The 26916-nt window shown below is 38.5% G+C and overlaps 2 protein-coding genes across 2 annotated transcripts; one reads left to right on the plus strand and one right to left on the minus strand.

Annotated features, from left to right (window-relative positions):
• Nucleotides 1-917: 917 nt before the first annotated feature.
• Nucleotides 918-13811, minus strand: LOC112430759 (uncharacterized). Its single transcript, XM_076881063.1, has 9 exons — nt 13699-13811; nt 12240-12503; nt 11915-12160; nt 11652-11828; nt 11431-11511; nt 8112-8210; nt 7191-7289; nt 3805-3897; nt 918-1360 (listed from the first exon to the last, which is right to left on the minus strand). Exons 1-9 carry the CDS (start codon nt 13703-13705, stop codon nt 1299-1301), a joined length of 1128 nt encoding a protein of 375 aa, XP_076737178.1. The 5' UTR covers nt 13706-13811; the 3' UTR covers nt 918-1298.
• Nucleotides 13812-18512: 4701 nt separating this feature from the next.
• On the plus strand, nt 18513-22002 carry LOC101467479 (uncharacterized). Its single transcript, XM_023152162.2, has 4 exons — nt 18513-18574; nt 19323-19384; nt 19725-20078; nt 20305-22002. The coding sequence occupies exons 3-4, from the start codon at nt 19925-19927 to the stop codon at nt 20487-20489; spliced, it is 339 nt and encodes a 112-aa protein (XP_023007930.2). The 5' UTR covers nt 18513-18574; nt 19323-19384; nt 19725-19924; the 3' UTR covers nt 20490-22002.
• Nucleotides 22003-26916: the final 4914 nt, after the last annotated feature.

A 26916-nucleotide genomic window follows, 5' to 3' on the forward strand; every position in this document is an offset into this window, starting at 1 on the left:
AGATGACACTCATCCTCATACCTATAATAATAAACATGTAGAGCTCAAACCTCTTCCTACCTCTCTGAGAACAAAGTTAAATTCATGTTTTTACTGAGGTGCGTGTAAGCATGGATTGAAGGAAACCAGAGAGACACTATATAAAAATCACTCTAACACAAACTCGAGGCGCTGCTTTGAAAAATGAAGCAAACAAAAAAGCAACAACAAGCGATGCAAGAAAACTTTCACACAGACTGCTGCTAAATGCAAGTCTCACTTTTCCACCTGAACCAGTGCTAATCTTAGATTTTCTCTCCTGATTCATTCCAGATTATTCTAAATTATGAATGAATGGTTTACTTCACCTTTTTGATAATAAAAACGTGTCATATGACAGGTCCCAGTGGTATTTGGTATTGCAGAAATTCAAAATAAATAAATATCAGTAGAAGTTATTCTCTTTCAGAAACACATGATTCATGTTAGTGTGCATTTGTTATGGCCGCATAATCTGACCCAGATTTTGGCTGAATCGACACCGAGATCATCATCATCACACTGAATGAGGACAGATGTCCTCACTATGTGTCCTGTGCAAGCACAACCACACATATCAACAACACAGTAACTAAGATGCATCTGAAAGATATCTGTTGATGGAGACGTATTTATTTCAAACAGCATCTAAAGTCTCACATATTTCATTTCCTTGAATCTAAACTTACTGTACACAGACACATACGAGCTTCTCAAGCTTTTGTGTGAAGTTTCCAGCCACTGAGTGATGTTAGTGCTGCTCTCAGTCTGAGGTTGTGGTTTTATTGATATTTGTTGTTTTCTATCTGCTCTGTGGAGACGTGCATGGGTTAGCCACAGCAACTCATGTTTTCCATCAGAGAGCTTCATGAAACCCACAGAACCACACGAGAAGAACAACAAGTCCGACCAAAGTTTATTGATCCTGCACAAAAAAACAGATTTCTGCTGTGGAGACGACAGCAGGGTCCCACAAGTTACTGATTATTTTAAATACATTGCGTTGTGTTTATTTATCAGTTATAGATTATATAATATACAGCATATACATATAGTATAATGTTTCTGTTTTGGCCTTGCAGACATAGAGAGGCAGTGTGACAAAAATACATTTACTTGAGCTTCTTTACAAAAACGTCTCATCACCACATTAAGTTTTTCTTTGTCTGTCTGCAGTTTTGTGAGTGCATTTAATGAAGAGATCAAACAGAATACATACACATCTGTTTTATAACGAAAGCCCTCTGGTCTGACGGCCTGTGTGGACCAGCAGCTGGTTGTTAGGTTGGACTAGCAGATTTCTTCAGTGAGGAATAGACAACATTTGGATTTGATGGAAGCTCTGAAAACACAAGAACACACAGTTCAAACAATATGAGACCAGTCACAGTTAAAATAACTCACTCATTTATATTTTTTTAAAAAAAAATCCACATCAGTGGTGCCACATTTTCACATTAATAGTCTTGGAGCCAAACTGTCACAAATAATGTGAAATAGACCAACCAGGAAGTGCGACTCAGAGCCTCCCTGTTTCAAAAAAAACATACTGATGAGCGCCACGAAAATTTAAGTTGGAGGATCCAAATTGGAAACATATTCACATATATAGGTAATCTTTTTATTAGGTGTTCTATTCAAACTCAAAGAAAGACTAAATCTGAAAATACTTCCAGCAGGGCAGCTCAAATACGTGGATTCTGTGGATAACAACAAAAAGGCTGCAACTGACCAAAGAGTGCAAAACAACCAGGCAGTGGTTTCCTTCCTGACTGCCTGAACTTTTAGAATTTCACCTCCCTTAAATTCAAACTCTTCACTAAGTTCAAACCACATCCTGTGCTCACATTGAACGTTAACATGGGACTCATAAATCATTAAATATGAGCATAAATCCAAACTTCAACATTGTCCTTTGGCAAAGTAATTTGCCCAAGACCTACAGCAAGGGATTCAATCACTATAATAAACTGTATCATTTGTAGTATTATACACTGATTCCTGGGGCCAAATTCTTTCAGCTGTTTGCCCGGGTGTTACAATAAAGTTCAGCACCCAAATGCCAAACAGACTCAACTTTGTCACAAAATACATACACTGTACCGGATACTCTGAACAGTCAATCAGCATGTTTGAATAGACGACAGTAAGGACCCATTACCCTGCTCAAAGTTGCAGAGAAGCAACCTTGTCGTCCCTGGCGTACAGCAAAACAGTCTCCATGTTTGTGTCTCCATGGGTACATGCAAGTTGGTGGGATTAGGTTAATGATTCTAAGTTGCCCATATGTGTGAGTGTGAAAGGTTGTCTGTCTCTCTGCGATAGACTGGTGACCAGGGTGTCTCTGGCCCTACGACAGCTGGAATTGACTCCTGCCTCCTGCAACCCTGATGTACAGATGGACAGATGACAGCTGTGTCCTAAATCCATTAAACTGGAGGAAAAAAAGACGCACACGACAATTTTATGTCAACCAGAATTTGACTTTGTTGATCACTCCAAAGAATAACTCTTTAAACTCTTTTTACTTATCTGCATGATTGAGCATGCATCGAGACTCTTTAAATGAAGTTAGAATAATCATGGAAAGGATTTCCACATTAATAAATGTCTTTCTATTAAGTACTTTTATTGGACTAACACAATTTGCATGGGCTGGATCAACTCAACTGAATTCAGTTGGACTCAACTGCAGTAAACAAGTTCACTCATCATGAGTTAATGAAGTTGGTTCATAAAGTTGGAATAAAAGAATTGCATAATGCTCAAATAAAGCAATTTAGCCGCGTGGAAATTCACTCAATGATTTTTTTAATGTTTATTTAAACTCCACACAGAAATGGCCTTGCCTGATGATGGATTTGAGCTTAGGAACTTCTTGCTTTGAGGCAACAGTGCTAAACACTGCACCATCAAACTGTCAATCCAAACTAAAAAAAAAGTAGGAAAGCTGATTGATACCGAATTTTCTTTACTTTTCTGTCCTTGACAGGTTCAGCCACAATAAATAGAGATAGCATACATGTGGTGTGTGTATGTTCTATCTTCTGTGTTGCATGTGATATTGTGATATCGCAAATCCAGGCAGTTACGCACTCTTGCTGTACATGAATAAATTTAACTAGTTTTAAGTTGTTGAAAGCAGATCCTACATGATTTAATTACGTTCACCATAGAAACATAAAGTCATTGTGTTCAAGTTACATGTTTGTCTCTTGTAAATGTAACAACCACACAATGTCACTTTTAGTGTAGAAGGGAAATGATTCCTTAAATGTTTAAGTCCCTGCCCTTAAAAATGATCATTCTAGAGATTAATGTTCCCCTTCAGTTTTTCAAAAAAAGAATATCTGTGATAAACATAGAAACTCCTCTTTTTGCTGATCCTAGCTGTGTTTCCACACAAAGCAAGACTTGCAGCTGATCTCAGGACAAGTGAAAGTAGATCCAGAGGAAGCTTGTCTAGCATGATAATCTCCCCCCAAAGACTAGAGGCTTATCCACAACGTGCAAACAATCAGTAAAAGCAGCTGGCATCTTAGCTCCAGCCACTGTTAACAGTAACGCCTGTGAAATGAAGATGCTACAGTCTCTATGGGAGGCAAACTTGACAACAAGCAATTGTTGATAGCATAAGATGGCATTAATGTCAAGGATGGATGCAAATACATGAGAAGCTTGTCTGAGCTGAAAGCAGAGAGATCACTTTAACCTTAGTTTTTATTGATATTTTTTATTGACTCGACCTTCCTTATTCTGACAGACACACAGCACACAAAACAATACCTCTGCTCTGGTTGGTTGGCTGCTGCTGGTGATGATGTAATATTTTGAGGTCACTGTATGTGATGTCATCACCTCCAGATTTCCCTCCACTGGCTGAAATGAACCAAAATAAACATATAGATAAATATAGATGACTGCATAATAAATCTCACTGGACATTTAAGAAAGTTGGTCTTCCTTCTTTTTGTTGTCTGCAATGGGACACAAGCTGTGTGTATGTGAGCTTTTTGGTGCACATATAGACGAATAGAAAAAAATAGTTTTGCTTTGGTTTCTTTTATGTGTAAACACAACACTGGTTCATTTCTTAAGTTAGGTGATTTTTTTGTACTTCAATGATTGTTAAGTGGCTTAAGAAATTAACAAAAAGAGAAATGTACCTCTGAAAATGGAAACTAGAAAGATGAAAGATGAAAATGAGTGAAAAAGCAGCCAGTGTGCAAAACAAAACTTTAAGTCTTCAGAGATCCTGGAGAACTATTGCTCAAGACTTTAATGCATTACAAGAAAATCACTTCTTATTTTCTATCTCCTTGCATATGAAATGTTAAAAAAGAGGCGTGGCTCAAGAAGTTGCTCCTACAAAAACTATATAAGAAACATAATTCTATATTGTTGATGTCTTGGTTGTTCAGGGTCTACAATTTTTTTAAGGTTGTAATTAAGGCTTTGTTTTTGTTCCATGTTATGTTGTAAACACTTGTTAAAATGATAAAATACACAATTAGCCCATTCAACGCTCCTTCAGTTCCCAGTTAAAACAGTCCAAATTCTTACAGCTCCAAAAACACCATCTGTGTGGTTCTGTGTCTGTATAGGAACTCGGAAAGAAAGCGACTGGACTTCATCACGTTTCTTCACATTTCACGTCTCTTCTTCTTCAGTTCTAAAGTCAAATTGTGGAGAGTCCCAAGTATTTAATCCCTAGTGGGAGTTGTCCCACTGACCCACTATTGATCATGTGCCTCATCACAGGTAACGTCTCACAATCACTATAAACCTCTGCTGATACTGACCTGATGAGCCTGATGAGAGTTAAGTATTTCTCAGTAAAAGCTCAAGTTGTGATTCCCTGATGGGCGCAAATAACCATCGTATGACCAGATGAAGAATAAAAACAGACCAAATTTAGCCCTCGGATTTCTAATTATGAAAAAGTCCTGGTGCTAAGCTTAATGTCCAGGCTGAAAGGTGACCCAAGACTCAAACCTAGAGCTAGAAACATTCACGTCATTGTGATGTCACTTTGAATGTGATTAAAATGTGTCCACGTGAAAACAACAGTTGGCAAGAAATTCATCTTTTAAAAAAGTTGTGCTGGAAAAAAGTAAATGCATCCAGTTCTATCAGTTTATCTTCAGACTTTAGAATTTGTTGGCTGTGGTCTTCTCATGGCTGCATAAGGATCAATAATCTAACTCTACTTTATAGTCACCATATTTGTTGTTGCATGCACTAACGATGACGTTACCACAGGCCTGTCACTGGTGCACTACTGGTGCTTCAGGTGAGCCAGAAGAAAACAAAAATAAATCTCATGTCTTCAACCTGAGTGCATCTGTATGCACCAGGTTACAAAAATTAAAAGGTATGTAACGTCATTGCATAATGAGCAACAGTGTCTAACAGGACATGAGTGCTGGAAGTGAAACATAGAAAGTGGTGTCAGTATACAGGATGTGTTAAAAGAAGTTATTTCCCAGTAAGCATCATGATCAGATTTCTTAGAAACTGCCAGCAGGTTTCAGAGGCCCTGTGGTCATCTTTCCTGTTTCATTTTACCACAGAGTACTGTATAGACCAATACGTTATCACTACATATACACACTATCATCAGGACTATGATGAGAAGTCAATCTTTAAAACTTTTTAAGCTAAACTCTACTGCAGCTCTGTGGTCATCCAGTTTCCTGTTTCTGATGAAACGCTTTAACTGAGTTCACGGTTTAAAAAGCATTTCAGAAAGAGGAGGCTATAGATATGTAAATATAGATGTTTAAAATTCAGGTGTTAATGCAAAATGTTGCTTTTATGAAGATTGTAACTGTAATAGTCTATAGTATAATGCTTAAGCTTACTCTCAGACATATAGACCAACCTTTTTTTGTGATACTCTGCTAAAAAAAAAGAATAACTTCTAACTTCATCAGAACACATCCATATGAACAACACAGAGCAGCTCTGCAGGTTCTTATCTCACTCTTACTGCCTGTTTGTGCCCTGTGCTTATCTTCAACGTCATGCTGCTCTGTCATATATTTCAGGTCTTTCTGATTCTGATTCTGATGGAGCTACAATCCAGGTTCCAGTTACCTGTTATTGTGAATCACCTCAGAGCCATCAAATATATTTAATGCTCAGACTTTTTTATACAATAACACATAAATGATAAATTTAATTCATTGCATTTGTGTGAGAAATGATGTTAATTTAAACATTTTATCTAAGACACTGTTAGTTTGATTCAGTGTCAGGACTTAATGATGTCATTTTTAAAGCAGGGTTGCTTTAAATATGATGATATGGACAATTCATCACAGTTCTTACATGTTAAATGTTCCAGTGTTCCCTCTAAGCTGAGCGCGTGAGCAATCGCACACTGCTGACACAGAAAATCTGCACTGCGCACAAAAAAAATCCAGCCTGAATTGAAATTGAAGTAAACACATGTACTTATTTTAATTCCGCTGGTTTTCTGTGTGGAGACTGTGTCAGCAGTGTGCGATTGCTCACGCGCTCAGCTTAGAGGGAACTGTTACTTAGTTTTGCCACGTGGCCTCTGACATGCCTGTTAAATTAGATGTTGATTTTAACTTGGTCATACATGAGAATTTGAGTTTGTCTTCCTGTGTTTGCCCTGCAATAAGCTCTCAAAACCTTCAACTTTTAAAACAGATGGATGGTAAATCAATCAGTAAATTATCAAACCCCATGAATGGTTGCAAGGATGTATGTTCCATTTGCCAGAACTGAACTGGGAAAGAGGGCTTTTACTTATGCTGCCCCTTTCACATGGAACATGATGCAAAAAGACTGGAAGATAGCAGATCTTATTTCATTAAATGCTTTTAAGTCCAGATTGAGAGAGCCAGAGAAAAATGTTTTTAAAATGTAATTGTTATTTATAATATGTATGTAACTTTGTAATTTCAACGTGTTGTCGCCTCTTGGCCAGGACTCCCTTGCAAAAGAGGTTTTTAATCTCAATGGGACTTTTCCTGGTTAAATAAAGGTTAATAATAATAAATCACACAAGCCTGGATGCATATGAGCAGAGGTGTTTCTGAGGTACTCATACAGCCTGCAGCTCATCTCAATATTTACAACAAATATCGTCCTTATGAAGGACAAAAACACATGATGGAGACAAAGAAGAGCAGCTGTACCTCTGGTCTTTGATCTGTTTTTCTTGTCTTTGATGGTGATTTGTCCATAACTGACGTCTCCAGTTCGCACTGATGAGTAGACTCCAGCTGGATCACACTCTGCACAATAAAACACACAAAGAAGACATCAGTGCAGTAGTCATACTGGTACTTACCATTACATTAGAAACAACACAAAAAACTATTTAGATTATTTACTTTTTTAAATTGTGTAAATAGGAATAACACTTTCACTGTCAAGAAAGAAGAGAACAGAAGTGATACTAAAGGTTATATGTAAAGCAGACAACTGATCACAGCACTGTTTTAATGAAAACATGCTAAAAATCATGGGATGCGTGTACGTCACACTAAGTGCAAAATTTCTGCTAACTGCAAAAACTGTGCTGTGCTTCTTCTTTGCAGATATTTACAGATTTCATAACTTTTGGTGCAAATAGTGATTTTCTATGCTTCTGCCATAACTTCACATTATGCATCTTTCATGATGAACAGAAGAGATTAATAAGTATAAGGCGATGGCCTTACAAGTCTGAACAGACAATAAATTTGGTGTCTGTGCTTCAAGTGTTGCTGGAGCTTTCTGTTCTATAGATGAGAGTGGAAATCACACTTGTGCATGTGTGTACAGTAACCACAAGCTGCATAAAGCTGAAGCATACATGCACATAGCTTTGTGAAACTCATAAGGGATAAGTGTCAGCATCACTTGTTTCTGGGGGTGGAAAAACTGTGATGACCTCGCACTTTAATGCATTTCCCTGTTAATTATTTCAGGACTTCAGCCCTGTTTAAATAAAGATGCTTAGCTTAAGAGTAATTAGTAAACAGTGTCAGACTGATCCAGACAGGAGTCTCAACACCTGCTGGACTCTTCCTCGCATTCTTATCCATGATGAAGACAAAGAAGCGCAGCTGTACCTCTTTTCTTTGGCTTTCTTTGCTTCTCTTTGATGGTGATTTGTCCATAACTGACGTCTTCAGTTCTCACTGCTGAGTAGACTGCAGCTGGATCAGTCTCTGCACAATAAAACACACACAGAGGACATCACTGCAGACAGTATGGTCATTTTTATACTACTTTTAATATTTTAAATATGATGCAAAACCATTTCAGCTACTGCTTTTGTGTCCAGTATTCAAATTAGCAGTGAAACAGCTGCTTTGTGCTGATGGTGCAGGCACCTTATCTGAGGTGCAAGACAGATGGCAGGTATGATTAACAGAACTGTACATTTTTATTTTTTAATACATAAAATTAATATTTTGAAAATGAATATTTTAGTCAATGTATTGTACCTATACAGAGTTTAAAAATCCCTTTTACTGCCCTGCAGCGAAACCTGAGCAGTTGAGGTGTTTCATTAGAAACAGGAAACTGGACAACCACAGAGCTGCTGTGTTAACAGACTAACCACAGGCTGACAAACAGGCAGTCCAGCATGTAAAAAACAACCGTGTGAACGGTTCAGCAGGTGAGCAGTGTGAACATTTATAGACTAAGTTTTGGTTGCATCACTTAAACAAACCTAATCTAAGATAAATAAAGTGAATTATTTCATTTGCATGCTAATGTGAAATTAAACCACAAGATATTAATTATAGACCATGTGTGTAGTGGAAGGGTGCAGTTTCTGCAATCTATGGTCCACAACCATCAAAACAAGTCTGGTCCCTGCAATAACCAGAACACTTTACGATGTTACACCTCTAGTATTAGGCCTCTGCTATTACACAATGTGTTGATCTGGTTTTGTAATCTCAGGTCCTCTCCTTATCTCTGCCTTCCTGTCTGTGACCTGAAAAACAATCAGTTTGTCATCTTGAAGTATGTCTCAACTCTTTAAAAGCATCTCAAGAACAAAGAATGCTGCAGGATGAGCCACTACTGATGTCACTGATGACAAATACACAGCCAGCAGAAAAAACGTCACCAAGTAGCTGTAAAATGAAGGTTTGGGTCCAGAAATGTTACGTGCCTAAAAAATGACGACAGCTGTGTATCTGAATACACTGAATAATCCATTTTTTCTATTAATAGATGCTTTTTTCGTTAATGCTGCCCTTGTCTGATTTTTACTGCACTAAAAACGTCTTATAGTATGTTTAAAAACTACAAATACAATAAAATAAATATATAAACACAATATAATACTATTCCCAAGTGAATAGTGCCTGGAGAGTGATGTGCCTTGGGTTTATTGATGAAGATAACATCTACAGAGAAGAGCTTTATTGTGTCCCCTCAATCAAAGAGATTAAACCTAGAGGCATATGTCACAGAAATTAAAGGCATTTCCAAGGCATTTACTAATAAGACTTTCTGAAACTAGTCTTCAACATTTGCCAAGGCTAAAGGTTTTTAAGATCAGGATAACCTAGGATTTTACCACCACACAAAAGCTTTCTTCCTATATTATCCATAGAGAGCAAAGAGAGAGAGAGTCTTTTAATTACACAGGTCTGCAAAAAAATTTAATAAATAAAAATTCAGCTCCATGGGATATTTTTAGTAAATTATATGTTTGATCTCCATTTCCCTCCACCACATACAGTTTTTTTTTGTAAAATATGATAAGTTTACATTTAAAAAAGCACAACACCAATACAAACACTATATTTTATATTTTATAGCTATGCATAATTTTTCTGAAATTCCTTACCTTTTGCTATTATTATTATTATTTATTTATTTATTTTTTTCATATAATTTCTAGTTAGAGAAATTTCAGAGATTTAGCCCTCAAAACTGTAAATACAAAAAAGTTGGACAACGTAGTTTCCCACCTCTGGAATTTTTTTTTAGAGTGTCTTCATAGACACTCCTGAATACTGAAGGAAAACCGGAAAATTAATATAATGCAAATTTGCAAAAAAACAAAAACAACATGTGTGTTCCAGCAGTGTGATTTGAGTTCTAAGCCTCCCAGAAACGATACAGAAAACCATAAAGTCAAACATGACTTTTAAAAACACCAGTGTAACTTATATGGCCCTGAAGGTAAAAAACTACATTTTCTCCATAAATGATGTTGCTTCCGGTTTTGGGCAGATAATGGCGGACACGCGATAGTTCGCGCTGACGTCTATTCCAGTTAGGAAGTGATACAAACAGCTGATCAGGTTGGCAAAGCGTGTTTCTGGAATATTATATTTTTGTTCCTGCAAATACTTTTTACAAAATTTTTGCAAGGCCTATGTGGACGGAAACCGTGACTTAGGACAAGCTGATGGCCTCCAAGTACAACTCCTCCGGTTTCATGTGCAAAACCAAAAATTGTTGCGCTAGCTTATGTGGTTGCAGTTCTACAGGGGTTTAAAAAGAATGACACAAAACAGAGTGTGCCCGCTCTGACTGGTCACTGCACATAAAATGTAAAAAATAAAATATAAAATACAAAAACCAACTATTTACATTTCAACTTTTAACTATTTAAATTTTCAGCTTTTTTCTTTTAAACAAATTTAAAGTGAAACAACATAAAACACTTCAAACCAGAACACAATAAAATATAAATTAAAATATGCAAAACAACAAGAAGATGCATATTCTGTCATATAGGTCTGGGATGATTTTTTGGGAGAGAGTTTTCCTGCTTGGAATTGCATACGTAGGATTCACTGCATGGATAAACTTTCTGAATCCTTTATCATCTGCAACTGAAAATAGTTGTGGATGATTACTATACCTTTCTAATGTGACGTTGTTGTCCCTGGCTCTCTTTCTCCCTCTCCTACCTGTTCCTGTGCTACTGGGAGTGTAACTACCGCCTCTCCGCCCTGTGTTCAGTGCAAACACAAGACTCACGTGCGGCGTGAAGCAAAAAAAAAAAAAGTATGAGAGAGACAGAAAGAAAAGAAGCACGTCTCCTTTGTTCACTTCAAAGAGCCGACTCTAAGAATCGTTTCGTTTGCGACCGACACATCACTATTCACTATGAACAAAATATATCAGAATAAACCCATAACCCCGAATTCTGTAGTGCTCTCGCTCTAAGCCTGAAATCTGCGGTCTCTTTTAAACTGCAGTTTAAAAATCATCTTTTTAAAAGTGCTGTTGGTAAATTTACTGTTTCAATGTTTTAGTATTTTTCCTCTGAAGCACTTATTTAGATATTTCTCCTGAAAAGTGCAACATAATATTATACTTTAGCCACTTTACATTAACCATCAAAACAAGTTTTCTCCTTCTTTTGAATGTTGTTAGAAAACACACACACACAGAGACACAGTCACACACCTTTACGCCGCCTCATTGGCTGTTGATGAGGATTTGAGATTTTGATTTCACTGTATCTGATATCATCTCTGACGTCGTCTTCTTCAAGTTATGATGACATGAGCCAAAATAAAAAATAAACAACATATAAATAAACAAAATTGCACACACACACACACACACACACACACACACACACACACACACACGTGTATATATATGTATATATGAAATCTTCTCACCTTCAGGCTTTCTGAGAACAAATCGCCTCACCAGTAGAGTTAGTAAAACCAGCATGACCATAACACAGACTGATCCAAAAACTGACAAAATGCAGACAACAGCAGGAGAAAGGGATGCAGGAAGAGTGGATGTAGGTGGAGGTGTGGATGTAGGTGGAGGTGTGGTGGTGTCTTCCCCTAAAATAAAGCAAACACAGTCATTAAGTTGTCGTCACATTGTGAATGTTGAAAGCTGCAGAAACACAGACAGGTGAGTGTGTCACCTGTGACAGTGATCCAGCTGGATGGAGACTCTCCATGACCGCTGATGTCACACTTGTAGAGGCCTTCATCAGACCTGGAAACATGCTGGATGGTCATGTGACCTGTAGGCTGCTTCCTGATGAGGGAGCCATCTTTATAGAAAGCAGCTGGGAGGTTGGAGGGAGTGGTCTTTGTTTTACAGAGCAGAGTGACGTCATCTCCCTCCATCACAGGGAGGACAGGACTCTGCAGGATCACTGATCCACCTCAACACAGAGACAAACTACAGCATTTCATCCATTTACACACAGCTTCATCAACACTAACTCCACACACTCAGCTTACCAGTGACTGTCAGGTTAACCATGTTACTGATGGGACCCTCTCTGGACTCACACCAGTAAACTCCACTGTCAACTTGATATGTGTTACTGATCTTACAGGAAGAACCAGCTGGTGTTCCCCACCCATCTCCACACTGAGTGGTATTTCCTTTGCTTGTGTTTCTCCTCAGAGTCCATCCAGCAGAGCTGTCGTCCTCCTCACAGCTCAGAGACACAAAGTCTCCTTTAAAGAACTGAGAGCTGCTGGGACTCACAGTCAGACGAGCTGTGAGGGTTAAAATCCTCATTACTTGTTGATAAAGCAAATAATACCATGATACCAAGAAAGCAAAAGAGGGAGCAATGGAGAAATACTGGTGAAGGTGCCCAAAAGTTGATTCTGTTCATCTGGATGTAGCAGAGGTTTTTTTTGTTCTGTTTTTTTGTTTTGCTACGTCCAGATGAGCAGAATCAACTTGTGGGGATTCACTTACCTTATTGAGCATGCATCAAGAAGATCACTTCTTATCTGCTTAATTTATAATAGAATAACACAGGAACTGACCAGTCATTTTAAAACCTCTAAAAATGAGGGACTGTCTATAAATATTGCTGTTATTCTAAAAAGCTAATGCAATACTTTTATTAATTATTAATAACCTAAACCCATTAAATTAATGTCGAAGTCTGGAACATGTTGAGGCAACATTTAAAAACAAACAATAATCATTAAAACTTTTATTTTTCAATCCCAAAAAGTTGATTCTGTTCATCTGGACGTAGTGTTATCAGTGGGAGAAATCCCACGTTTATTTGTCAAAAACATTTATTTGTCAAATTAGAGCCATGACTGTAAATGCATTTGGTTGATTTAAGAATAATGCACAAACATTTTTAGATCATTCATGTCTTAAAGTTATTTTTGCTTTGAATCTTAAAACATCAGCATTCAAAAATCCACAATCGAAATTTTCAAATTTCAAGCAGTTTTAGGATATTTAGGACTCCTGTGCCTTTTGTTGAACACGATCATAGAGAAACTGGTGTCACTGAAACTGAACCGAAAACTAAACGTAATATAAAAGATTTTCAGGTTTGGCTTCAGTTCTTGGTTATGAAACAACATGGCCAACCGTCCAGTAGATCAACAGAATTTAAACAATTAACTAATAGTCATAACTATTCCCCACCCACACAGGTGTGCGCTCTCTAACACTTAAATTCAAATTCTTCTCTATAATTATTGTTCATGCTCCACTGTTTGTGTAAGGCTTTAGCTCATATTTGATGCCATTAATGTTCATTTTACACCTTCTTCCTTTGCTATGCTTGTGACATGGGATGCACATAATAAAGCCACAACTTCTAAATCAAAGTTTAGACTCTGCTCTCTGTCATCATCCCAAACCCAGCCCTCAGTTACCAACCAAAGCATACAATCAGAGTACAAAGATGTATAAATATATATATATATTACTTACTTGGCATGGTTGTGTTCTTTATTTCTGTTCTCGGTAATTAGATTTCTTTTTCTTATTTTTAAATGACACCAACTAAAGCCCGCCCCCTTCCCCTAACTGTATGTAGGCCCTCCCCTGCGTTTGCTTCCTCTCTCTCTTACGCTCTCTCTCTCTTTGTCCTCCTTCACTAATTTTTTCCCCCTATCAGGTCTGCCAGATGGGAATAAATAATGATTGCTCTGTCATTAGGGACGGGAGAGTGCCTCTGTCCCCCAGACCAAACATTCTTCTTCTATTGGTCAGTCAAGGTTTCAAAACCATCTGAACAGCGACACCCAATGGCCACTTTTGCTATTGTCACACATTGTCACTGGCGTTTGAACATGTGCAAATGTGAGACAGAAAGCACTTGGACCTAGAGAAATTGCTTGTAGTTTGTGTGTGTGTGTGTGTGTCTGGGAGTTTGTGGCATCATAAATATTTTTCAATACTCTGGCAACCAAACCAGCGGGCAAGCCATGACTCAACATGCACCAAAACCTCAGTTACCCGTGGTCACCTGACATGGGTTTTTTGAGCCACACATCAATATTGAGCATGACATCCCTAGCATGTCCAATGTTTTTGAACGATTTTTTTTTGCTTAATTTACTATATCTATAACACACTGGATGAACACAATATTCACTCAGATGCATACTGATGTTTACTGTGTTGAAACACTACACAACAAGCAGTCTTGTGTTATTGTCGGCTTCTCTTTTTGATACCATGTCCTGCAATATAACAGAGCTACTTTGCATCTGCCATTCGTGTGCCAGACACTGCCAAGCCACGACTCCTATCCACTGGTGATATTGGATGCCACCTTATAAATACAGGTGAGTGCAAATAGGCTTTACATCCTGTACTGTCACACAAAGCTACACTATATTGCCAAAAGTATTGTTTTGTGTGCGCTCACACACATGTGAACTTGAGTGAAATCCCATTCTTAATTCATATTGGTGTAATATGATTTACAGCTATTGCCGTTTCATCTCTTCCGGGAACTCTTTCCACAAGGTTTAGGAACATGTTTATAGGAATTTTTCTTAATTTTTCCATTTGTAAGGTTAGACACTAATGTTTGACAAAAAGGCCCGGGTTGTAGTCTCCACTCCAATTCCTCCCAAAGGTGTTCTAATGAGTGGATGTCAGGACTCTGTGCTGGGCAGTCAAGAGAGTGGAGCTCAGCATTGTGTTAACATAGATGAGCATGTACTTTATAGAGCTCTGCCTCAGGTTTCCCAGACTGGAAACACAGTATAAAGCTCCGGCATGACATGGCCGAGGTCGATGGATTGTGAAGCCCTTCTTACATTAAAGGAGATCTCCCTTCTGTCCACCTCCACAGGTGGGTACTCACAGTGCAGAGTTACTTTAGCCTCAGGTGACGTCAACTGACAGGGGAGGACTGCAGGCCAGTTGCCCCTCAGCTGAATCACCTTGTAATACTCAGTTGATGGAACAAACAGTTGTGGATCTGGTCCGTACAGAGACCAGATATGACAAATTTATGATGAGATTATTAGGATGTAAAAAAGATTCATGTCAAGTCTGCAGTTCAGAGAAATGCAAGGCTAAGCATCAATAAAATGTATTAATCACACCTGGCAAGAAGACGAAGACTAACAGCTTTGCTGTATTCCTTCCTGCAGTCAGTGTGTTCACAGTACATTGGGTAGCATGTGTACTCCCCCGTGTCTGCACCAGAGGGGTTGACCAGCGTCAGAACCCCATATCGCTCATACTGAACAATTCTGCACAGCCAAAGCAAAAAGGAGCAAAAGAACACATTTTCTTGCTTCCTCAAGCTGACACTGCACTTTATGAGTAAAGATCTGTAGACATGAAAGGTTACCTGACCTTATGGACCTTGCTTTGTGCAAGACTATCACTGTCATTAATGGGTGTGTGTGTCTGTAACAACACTCAGCTGAGTAAAATATGTCAAATATAAAATTGATTAAGGAACTTTAACCCATCAATTGTTTAAAACTCTGAAGCTGTATCAGAGCACCACACTGTGCTTTGTTACATCACACAGCTTGACTGTAATGGATAACTATGGATATCATGCTTAAAGAGTAAATGGTTAGACTGGTTAGTCAGGTTAATGTGTACATTGTTGAAGAATATTTATATATTCTAAAGAGCTTGAAAAGAAAAGTGACTGGACTTTAAGTTTCTTGAAGATGTTTAACCTCTCACCTGAGAAGCTTCTTCAGTTCTTTTATATACATCAATGAATAAAGAAAGACCAACGAATAATTATGTCTACTAATCTGTATTTGTTACTAATGTTCAATTTCAGTTTTTAATGAAATCAAAGAAAAGACATCCAGGTTATGGTGGATTTGCTTTGTAGTACACGACCAAAGTGGGTTGAGTTTGCAGGAATAATCCAAGAACATTCTACTGGCTAATACGAGAGATATGAGAACTGAACCACCTTCATAGTAGAGAAGGTGGTTCTACAATTGACCTTGATGACTGAGCATCTTCACAGACACACCTTTGTAGTACTGTGAATGTGGAGTTACTTGAATAAGCCACAACCCTGCTTCATACACTCAACAAAAATATAAACGCAACACCTTTGTTACTGCTCCCATTCCCCATGGGATGGACGTAGAGACCTAAAATTCATTCCAGATACACAATATAACCATCCCTCCCAAACAGTGGTCACAAATCAGTCCAAATGTGTGGTAGTGGGCACATCTGCCATATTGAGATAATCCATCCCACCTGTTACGGCGTTACGGCGACGAGCTGGAGTCAGGTCAAGACCCCGATGAGGACGACGGGCATGCAGTTGAGCGTCCCTGAGACGGTTTCTGACAGTTTGTGCAGAAATTGTTTGGTTGTGCAAACCAATTGTTCCAGCAGCTGTCTGGGTGGCTGGTCTCAGACGATCTTGGAGGTGAACCTGCTGGATGTGGAGGTCCTGGGCTGGTGTGGTTACACGAGGTCTGCGGTTGTGAGGCCGGTTGGATGTGCTGCCATATTCTCTGAAACGCCTGTGGAGACGGCTTATGGTTGAGAAATGAACATTCAATGCACGGGCGACAGATCTGGTTGACATTCCTGCTGTCAGCATGCCAATTGCACGCTCCCTCATTGCTTGTGGCATCTGTGGCATTTTGCTGTGAGACAAAACTGCACATTCCAGGGTGGCCTTTTGTTGTGGGCAGTCTGAGGTACACCTGTGCACTACTCATGATGTCAGATCAGCATCCTGATGTGGCACACCTGTGAGGTGGGATGGATTATCTCAATATAGCAGATGTGCCCACTACCACACATTTGGACTGATTTGTGACCACTGTTTGGGAGGGATGGTTATATTGTGTATCTGGAATGAGTTTTAGGTCTCTACGTCCATCCCATGGGGAATGGGACAAAGGTGTTGCGTTTATATTTTTGTTGAGTGTAGTACAGGACTTGTGTCTTTAAATACTGCAGGCTTTATGAATTGATAATGAACAGGAGCCACCCAAAAACGTGTAAAACCAGATTACAGTTCCATCAGAGAGGTGAGAGAGAAAGAATGAAAGGAAGAAAAGAAACCATCACACGAGGAGCTGCCTGTGCTCGTGCTGTTGTCAGATGGCCTCTGTTTCAAATGGACTTTAAGTCTTTATTTACGTGTTGGCTGATTGTTGTCTACACGTAAAAATATCCCAAAATATTACGTAACAGTAATTACTCAGTTGACTACTTTATTTTGTGTCTGTCACTAGAGAGCAGCAAAGTGCCATACAAAAAAAAAAAAAACTACAACCCTCCACATAATACAAATACATCCTAGTTTCGTGCAGTTCTGTTTTCACTTCGTACCTACAACACTGCTTTGTTATTTGTCAGAACAAACACATGAAACGTCTTCAAGAAACTTAAAGAAGTCCAGTCATTTTCCTTTCTAAGCTCCTTAGAGTACATAAATATTCTTACACATTAACCTGACCGATAGTATTGTCCTTACCACCCAGACTAACTGGTCTAATAGTTTACAGTTAAAAAGTGTTATCCACGAATATTCACAGCTAACGAACGTGAGTGGATTTAAAAACACTCAGCACAGAATCGGCTACACCACACACACCTGACAACAGTGTGCGCTGCTGTAGGAGAACAGCTATTGGTCAATAAATTGAAGAAGAGCCAATCAGAGAGTTCAAATATGTGCGCGGTCTGTTGTTTCAGTCAAACTTTGTAATGTAACGTAAAAGCGCGTAAAAACTGCTGCTCTGAGCTTCCTGGTTTTAACTGTGACATATTCTTAGACTATACACACCCATTAATGACAACGGCACTCTCACCACAACACAACTTAAACAGCATAAAACTGTTTCCTGTTATGTAAGGGTACATACATATTATTTATTTATATTTTATATTTTTTTATCTGTATAAAATGTTCAGACGCCATATCTATCTATCTATCTATCTATCTATCTATCTATCTATCTATCTATCTATATATATATATATATATATATATATATATATATATATATATATGGCGTCTGAGCTAGGAAGGGAACTGAAGTAAGAATGCATGAAACCTATGTGTTATCGGCAATCACGTGGTGTGGTTTACAGGGCGTGGATGTTCCCTTTGTGTGGAAAGGAAAACGAAACTTAACAACACTTCTTGCTGTAAGATTCTACAGCGAGCAACTGAAGTTTAATATTAGAGGCGTAATATTACAAATTTAATATTAAACTTCAGTTGTTTGCTAGGTCTGGCTTTGGGGAGTACACAAACGTGTACATAATGAAAAGAGAGAGAAAATGCTGCCCTTCCTGATTCTTCTGTTTCTAAACCCACTGATTTCTGCCGCACAAGGTGAGCATTGTATTAGTAGATCAATGTGAATGTGTGAAAAACGATTAAATAACAGGTTAATACATTTTATGTGAGTTTAATTTGTTGCTTTTTTATTGTAGTCTATATTTAGTCTTTTTGTTTTTCATAAAAAAAACCTTTACATGGGAAGTTAATGCGACAGTACAAAGTGCTTGTAAGATTCGTATGACAGAAACGTATAAATATGTCTATTTTAAAAACAGTATCGATAGTGATGTGGAAAGAAAAGGCTTCGTAAAACACGGAAACGCTGACGCATTTGTTTCCTGCTATTTCAAACAGCGACATCTGCTGGCGTATTGGAAATCGCCCCTGCAAACCTGCAAACAAACGTATTATTATCAAACTGTCAATAACTGTGATGTGTTTTTTCTTGACTTCTAAGCTTCTAAGACTAGTTTGCGCCATCTGTTTTTTTTTCTAGACACTGGCAAGCAAAGCTAGAAGCTGCCATCGCCTTAGTTTTAATTTGTAGTTAAGTCTAATTTATCTCTTTAAAAATGAAAAGACTTGAGGTGTTCTCCTTGTTTATAATTTCAGTTCAGTTTTATTTATTTAGCATCAAATCCCAACAACAGTTGTTTCAAGGTTCTCTATATTGTAAGGAAAAGACCCTACAATAATAGATGCAACTAAGGTATTAATACAGTATAGCCAATCATAATATTGTGGTACTTTGGCTGCTTCAATTTTTTTCCTCACTCTTATTAAATATGTGGATCAAAAGGATACAAAGGAGCAAACTCAGTGGCTGTGGAGATTCATATCAAAGGGAACAGTCAACAGAAGGTTTGTGTGTGTGCTTTTATGCTTTTATAGTACAGAAGACGTTGATATGATTTTCCTGATTTTAATGTTCAGGTTAAAGTCATTTAAGGTTAAGGTCTGGGAACACACATCAGTGCAGGTCCTCACAGAGAAAGAGAGTCGATTCTGTGTAAGTGGTGTAATGATTTATCCACCACACATCAGATGATGCCAAGTATGTCTGTTGTTTTGTCTCTTGCCCAGTTCATCAGAGCTTTGCAGTTCCTCTTTAAAGTTACTTGTTCCTATTGGCTGCTGTAAAAGTGAAGACCTATACTCTGACCCCTTTAACCTCTCTGATCTTTGTTGTTTCCTCTTTCAGACATAAAAACCATCACAGCTAGGCTTGGAGAAAAAGTCACTCTGCCATGTCAAGCTCCAAACAGCAACAACCTCGCAGGTGTGGAGTGGAGCAGACAGGACCTGGAGCCAGAATATGTTCTTTTGCTCCGAGACGGGCACATTGTTCCAGAAGACCAGCAACCATCTTTTAAAGACCGGGTGGAACTCCAGGACCAACAGATGAAAAATGGAGACGTGTCTTTGATTCTGGAGAAAGTGAAAGCTGCAGATAATGGAACATACGAGTGCCGCATCCTCACGCATGGGGGAGAACGGAGAAAGAGAGCTGTGAAAACCATCAGCAGCATAAACCTGAGTGTTGTTGATCCTCCAGGTGAGTGAGTAGAGTTGAGTGTGTGTGTGATCAGAGGTGAAGCTGCTTCCTGGTTGTTGATGTTTGTTTCTAAAGATGTTGTTGATGAGACTTTGTAGAAAGCAGCTGGTCTGAGTGATGTGATCAGAGTGCAGTAGATAATGTCTGACAGCAGTTTGATTCTGTTCTGTTCTTCACTCATCACCTACCTGACAGCTGACACCTCACACCTGTTTCTCACCTGCAGGTCAGACAGGAGAAAACCCAGACGATGGAGGAGGGAAGATTGGATCTGTTGGACCTGCAGCTATTCTGTCAGTTTTTGCTGTGCTTCTTGTTGCTGCTGTTGTTGGCTTTGTGATCTACAGAAAACATAAACAACAGCAGAGTCAGGAATCATACCAGCCTCCAGCTGAACAACAGCCTGTCTGAAAATTTTCAGAGCTTTTTTCAGCTTTACTTTAAATTTCCTGCTGCCGTTCCAAGTTCTCACTTTTGACATTCAGCATGTGGAAATATAATATAGGTCCGAATCTGGGCCCTGTACTATGAAGCAAGTTCAAAATACCCAGGGTATCTTTCCTGACATTGGTGGTCATATTTATATATTATATTATTATTATCTTATAAGATTTTACATCAGTTCCAGGTGGACAGAGTTTACATTGGACAGTATACAGTATGTTATTCATATTGTAGTCTTATCTTTGCTATATAACACTGTCTGTGAAGGTTCTCAGTCATCCAGGTTATCGTAGTCAAAGGAGCTTGGAAAGAAAAGTGTCTGGACTTCTTTAAGTTACTTGAAGATGTTTCCGAAATGTTTCTGAGAAGCTTCTTCGGATGAGAGGTGAAACATCTTCAAGTAACTTAAAGAAGTCCAGACACTTTTCTTTCCAAGCTCCTTTGACTACGATAACCTGGATGACTGAGAACCTTCACAGACAGTGTTATATAGCAAAGATAAGACTACAATATGAATAACATACTGTATACTGTCCAATGTAAACTCTGTCCACCTGGAACTGATGTAAAATCTTATAAGATAATAATAATATAATATAAAGAGTTTGGACAACTACTACTATCCACGCGCTGGTCTGAAGGCTCTTCCAGGAATGGTGATGCTGTTTGCCACAGACTTAGTTTGTCAGTAGGAAGTGATCTCACACCTCATTTCATACCTACAGATCTCTAATCTATGACCTAACCTGCTATTGAACAGGTTAGGTCATAGATTAACAAGGAACCCCAGGAAAAAGTGAACCACCTTCATAGTACAGATTGAACCCTGAAGTTTGAAGTTACCTGGATAAGAAAAATTCTCCCAATAGGCCTTTCATCTTCAGTTTCTTTGTACAGGGCAGTTAATAAACATTCATCGTCTGAGGAATAATTGCCTCTTCATCCTCACCTCAAAACAGAGAGCAAAGAGAAAATGAAATCACTTATTCTAAATGTTAAGCCTTTTATTGCTGGTCTAGCAATAAAATGTCTGTTAAGGGCAAATAAATATAAAACAACAAGAAAAATGCAAGAATAGAAAATTACAAAAACTAAAACTTCCACAGTTTTACATAAATTATAAATTGAATGCATTCTGTCTCTGTCTGTCAGAACATGAACTAAAGATTTGCTGTTCTGGTGTTTGGATTGAGGGTCTGTCTGGTAATGACGTATATAAGTAGATCAGTCACTGTGAGCCAATTGAAATGATTCTCTGTTTAATATCAATGTCTTGTTTGAAGCAGAAGTCCTCTTATAAGCTACAGTTAAACATAGTATTCATTTCACTTCTTTACTGTTTCTTGCATTTTATTTAGCATCAGCTTTTTAAACAAAATCCTGTTTGGGTGATATCACCTGTATGATTACCTTCTGATGCTTTAATGTGCCTTTTGAAGGACTAGTGTGAAATGAAATTAAAGGGAAAACTATCAGTTTATATTGTGTTTTTTTTTCTGTTGTTTCGTGCTCAGGTTCTTTCCTTTACTGGTGAATATGAAAAAAAAAAGCAACAACTGGCTAATATCATGTTCATGCAGGTCTAATCTCACTGGGAACCACCTGAACTCAGCTCAGAGAGAGAAGCTGCAGCACTGAAGATTTAAAAGTCAATAATCTTTTCCCTCAAGACACATTTGAGTCTAAAGCTCTTTATACCTGATATAAAGGCTGCTTATCAGTTATTCCTTGAACAAAGTTCTCTGTGTAGAACACACACTGATTATACTCAATAAAAGCTGGTGATAAAGTGATTGGAGTGACTTTCATTAACTACAGTATGTAGCAAAAATACTTTGGATTAAACTTAAGTTCAGCCACAGCTCCTGATGAGCCTGTGACTGTAACTAGAAGCAAAAAGGTTCGTGTTGTTGCCTGAAGTTCAGCTTCAGCTCTGCCACTGTTTCTCAGCCTGAGGCAGGAAGACGTTTTCAGTTCTTCTTCTCTGACTCTAAAGTGCAAACGAAGCCTGATGTGTAAACACTGCTGATCTTTGATTCAGCTGCTTCAGGTTATGGTTATGGTTTAATCTGCACATTTATCAGCTCAGCAGCTCCTAGATAAGAGCAGGCTCCCTCTTAAAGGCTTAGCCATCGTCCTTAAATATTTTGCATGTTTAAACATGCTTTTTAAAAGCGTTTGCACAAAATTAATTTGGTGCCTATTCCTGATGCCATGAACTTATTCGCAGAGTATCTTTTTGCGGTAAAATGCTTGAAATCTTTATGAACTGAAAGGTTGTTTAATCGTCTGACTGTAAGTATTAATATATGATCCTAAAAGAGAAAACAGTGGTTTAAATAATAACAAGGGCTGTATTAAAACTTTCTATTATGATGTTCTTAATACATACTCAAAAAACAAACTATGAAAACAATTGTTCTGTTTCTGTATTGTACTGTGATGCATTTCTCTATTTAAAAAGGATTTATGCTTGTTTTCTTTTCTGTTGATGTGTTCAGCGCTGCGAGTGGGCGTGTTCATGCAGGTCTAGTTTTACTGGAAACCTGCTGATCCAGTTCCAGAGTCAAACACAGCACCTGAGATCAGCTTCAGGCATCACCAGGTGAAAAACACTCAGAGAGCAGCTGCAGCACTGAATAATGAAACATATTTGTTTGGTATTTCTTTATGCAGAGGCTGATACCAAACCTTATCATTGACCTGCTTTAACTGCAGTGTGCAACAAAGAAACTGAAGTTAAAATGTAACCTGCACAGCTCCTAACGAGCCTGCGACTGTAAACAGAGCTCAGTGTGTGGTTAGATCTGTTTGTGAAGGTTCTCAGTCATCCAGGTCATCATCACAGCAGAGATCATCATCATCTGGATCAGAGGAAGTTAAAGCTGTAGGTCATGTGACACTGTGATATTTGTGGGATGCAGTAATTTGATAAGATGGTTTTAAATGTCAAATATGGACATGAACCTGAAGGGGAACGTATGTGAAAGTGACAAGTTGAGTGAGTCGGACTGTCTCAACTCAGCCACGGCTTCATCTCTTATAGGTCAGACGTACGCTGTTTTCTGACACTTCTACCACATCTGGCCCACACAGCACTCATTTTAGACCTCGTCAGCTCCTCAGCTATAAAGGTCTTAATGTGGGCCAGGTTAAGTTCCACATGTGCCGTCTGGTGTGTGTGGTTAGTCACTCTGTGACTCAGAAAGATGAAACATAAATGTTGCTCTGGGGGAAAAACTCAGCTTTAAAAAATTTCCTTGGAAAATACAAATAGTAAAGTTTGTTTTTACTGTGTAAGAATCAAAACTAAAATGTGTTTATCTCTAAATGTCAGTTAGGGGTCCGTCCCTGAGAGACAGCAGAGATAACAAAATGGGTGTACACACACATGTGCACAGTGTTTGTGGTTGAAGCTGTTGCACTGTGGTTTCGAGCTTGCAGACTGAATCAGGAAGTTGCTTCATGCACCATGCAAAGAGCCTTCTGTTTAGGCCGACTCACAAAAAAATCCAGAGTGTCACATTTCCTCCTTCACACATGTCACACTCTGTGGCAAAGGTCTGTGTGACCAAGGCTCACATGAAGAGTGTTTATATACGGTTGTGTAATAGTGTTTATGTTTGTTCTGAGTCACAGGGTGGGGTTTAATGAGGCGCTGTTATGAGGGACAGACTTTATTGACATTTGAAGTGCACAGAGCAGAGGCTGATTGGCTCACTGAAGGAGGGCTGTGAGATGATTGGACCAGACTGATGACAACAGAAATGAGTTTTAAAGTGCGGGAAAGCAGAAGTGATGTAAACAATAGACCAGAAACCCCAAAAACGAATACAGCTCCGCCTTATGAACTCTTTCATAGGTTCAACTCAAAACAATATCAGGATCCTGTGTTCAGGGTGATGTTATAAACAGTTTCCTGTTTCCTGCTGTGAGGTCCGTGTAATTTCTGCAAATACTCTGTGCGCTCTATTGGCAAAAACAAATAAAAATATTTGATAGAGAGAGTTGAGGTTGCGGTTGTGTCACATCACTGATGATGTGGAACTCGTGTTGGACTGTGTTGTAGGATTGTGGGATGCACTTTGTGGAGTCCTCTAAAACAGTCGCACACACGGGCGCCTCCATCCTTTCCTTACATCAAAGTCTGTCTGTTAAAAGAGCCTCAGCTCATGCATCACTCATCTTTCTGCTCAGCATAGCAGGAGAAGCTGGCGACACAAGACACAAAGAGAGATGAGATTTATAATTTCATTTCTAACAACTTTTTAAATATTAAATGGTGTATAATTAGGAGAAGAAGGTGCAGCCTGGTAGAATGTGAGTGTGTGTTAATACTTCAGAAGGACAAAGTGTACAGTAGTTTAACCCTGACTGTGTGTGTGTGTACAAAACACAGACTCTGAGGGCTTCAGTCCACAGACAGCCGGAAACATCGGAAGTGAGGTGTGTCTATTTCAACCATGTGTCTAAAGGTTATTCATAATTCTTCAGTTATTTTACAATTTGGTGTCAGTCCAGTTTGATTTCTATAGTCCCAAATTACAAGAACAGTCACCTCAAGGTGCTTTGCACTGTAAGGTAAAGACCGTACAATAACACAGCGAGCACTTGGTGACGGTTGGAAGAACAAAAATCCATTTAGCAGAAAGAAACCTTAGAATCACATTAATGGACGGGTGGTCATCTGCTGTGAGCTTTTAAAGGTGAGCAGGAGGACAACAGGACAAGCATTGTGTGTATACGGTGTCACCTGTTCTGCTCACCTGCTTCTGTTTGATGGGCAAACAATGGGATTTGTCTCCAGGATCAAATACCAATAGTCTCGCATGTCAGGGAGTCTGTTTTGTCTGTTTCTCTGAGAATTTCTCATCCAAAAACTCTAAACCCAGGCACAATGTACATTTCAAATTCCTTTGATTTTAAATATGTCTATATTGTCTATCCTGTAAAATAGTCAGATGTCTATTTTTGTTAATGTACAGAATTCACCTGCTTGCTGCTACTACTGCACATTCACCCAATGTATATACTATATATATATTTATATATATATATATATATATATATATATATATACGCTGTACTCTGTCCTCAGTGTGATGGCTCTGTGAAGTCTGAGCAAAAAACAAACAAACAAATGAGTTAAACTGAAGCTGTTTAGGAGTCAGGGAATTTCACTGGTTATTATCAGTTATTCTGAAGTATTAAAACATAAAATTCCAAAAGAGGGAAAAAGAAAGTTACGCACTGAGCTTCGTTTTAGAAGAAATGAAAGTGAGAGAGAAGGCCACACCCACCAGCATTTTGTTTATCAGTGGAAAGTTGCCAACATTTATTCTGTGATTTTACTCGTTTTAGACATTTTAATGATATAAGGAACATTGTGCATGACTCAGATGGATGAACAGAAGCTTCGCTGCAGGTTTTTTAATATGCAGAAAAAAGAATCACTTAAAACAAATGACCTCATTATAGATGAGCCAGCAGGAGCTTTGGGGCCCTCTGGAGGTCAGATTTAAACACAGAGGCTGCTCTTGTGAACATGACACATATTTATTCATGGACCTCTAATATTTATGTTAGAAATTCTCTTTAATCAGAGTTTTGACTTACAGGAGTGTCTAAATGTGTTTATTGTTGGGAACTATCAGGAAGCATTCAATCCTGTCTCATCATGTCTGGAATGCAGTTCAGCCGTTTCTTAGAAATTTCAAGAAGTCGTGATGTTTCAAAAGAAAACATGTTGGCACTGGTTGACTTTCAGTCTGAGTGTCCTGTTTACATCTGATCTCTCCTTTGCCTGCCTCCTTCCTCCTCTATATAAATATATAACCTTCATTTGTATGTTTGTCCCTAACAGTCAGAGCAAATATAGAAAAAAGCTTTAAACACGTTCCTGGATTCATCTACAGCAGGAGCTGAAGCTGGCTGAGCTGTTACTGTGGGGGTGTTTAGCTGGAATTCAAAGACCTGAGAAACTCTTATCGCCTACATTACTGCTGATCTGGATTATTATTATTATATAATTGGCTGTTTAGAATATTTAGTGTCTGGTGGTGGCAGGAGAAGCCCATTTTCTGTTTAATATTCACTGATTGTTTAACTTCTCTGATCTACTGTAACGTACACTCAAAAAAATCTGTTGTTGGATGAACACAATTTAATCATGGCACCTTTTTCCACGTGATTTAACCAAGTACAAAAACCTATTTTTGACAGTATCAAACCAACACATTTGGCATTTGGTGGTTTAATGTAATCAGATTACGTTGGATCAATGTAGTATACATACATCAGAATCAGAATCAGAATCAGAATCAGAAAGGGTTTTATTGCCAAATGTTGAGCAGGTTTACAACATTAGGAAATTGCTGCGGTGCTTCAGTGCAAA

This window comes from Maylandia zebra, unplaced genomic scaffold (assembly GCF_041146795.1).
Source record: "Maylandia zebra isolate NMK-2024a unplaced genomic scaffold, Mzebra_GT3a scaffold02, whole genome shotgun sequence".
Classification (NCBI taxonomy): Eukaryota; Metazoa; Chordata; class Actinopteri; order Cichliformes; family Cichlidae; genus Maylandia; species Maylandia zebra.

What these genes read in the sequence shown, in the direction of transcription:
- LOC112430759 (XM_076881063.1), bottom strand. An exon ending in GCCAATGAGGCGGCGTAAAG is followed by an intron (nt 8,211 to 11,430) that starts GTGTGTGACTGT and finishes TTTATTGTGCAG; the next exon opens with AGACTGATCCAGCTGCAGTC. An exon ending in GCCAACCAACCAGAGCAGAG is followed by an intron (nt 1,361 to 3,804) that starts GTATTGTTTTGT and finishes TTGTGTTTTCAG; the next exon opens with AGCTTCCATCAAATCCAAAT.
- LOC101467479 (XM_023152162.2), top strand. Translation starts at nt 19,925, where the DNA reads ATGAAAAATGGAGACGTGTCTTTGATTCTGGAGAAAGTGAAAGCTGCA. An exon ending in GAGTGTTGTTGATCCTCCAG is followed by an intron (nt 20,079 to 20,304) that starts GTGAGTGAGTAG and finishes TCTCACCTGCAG; the next exon opens with GTCAGACAGGAGAAAACCCA.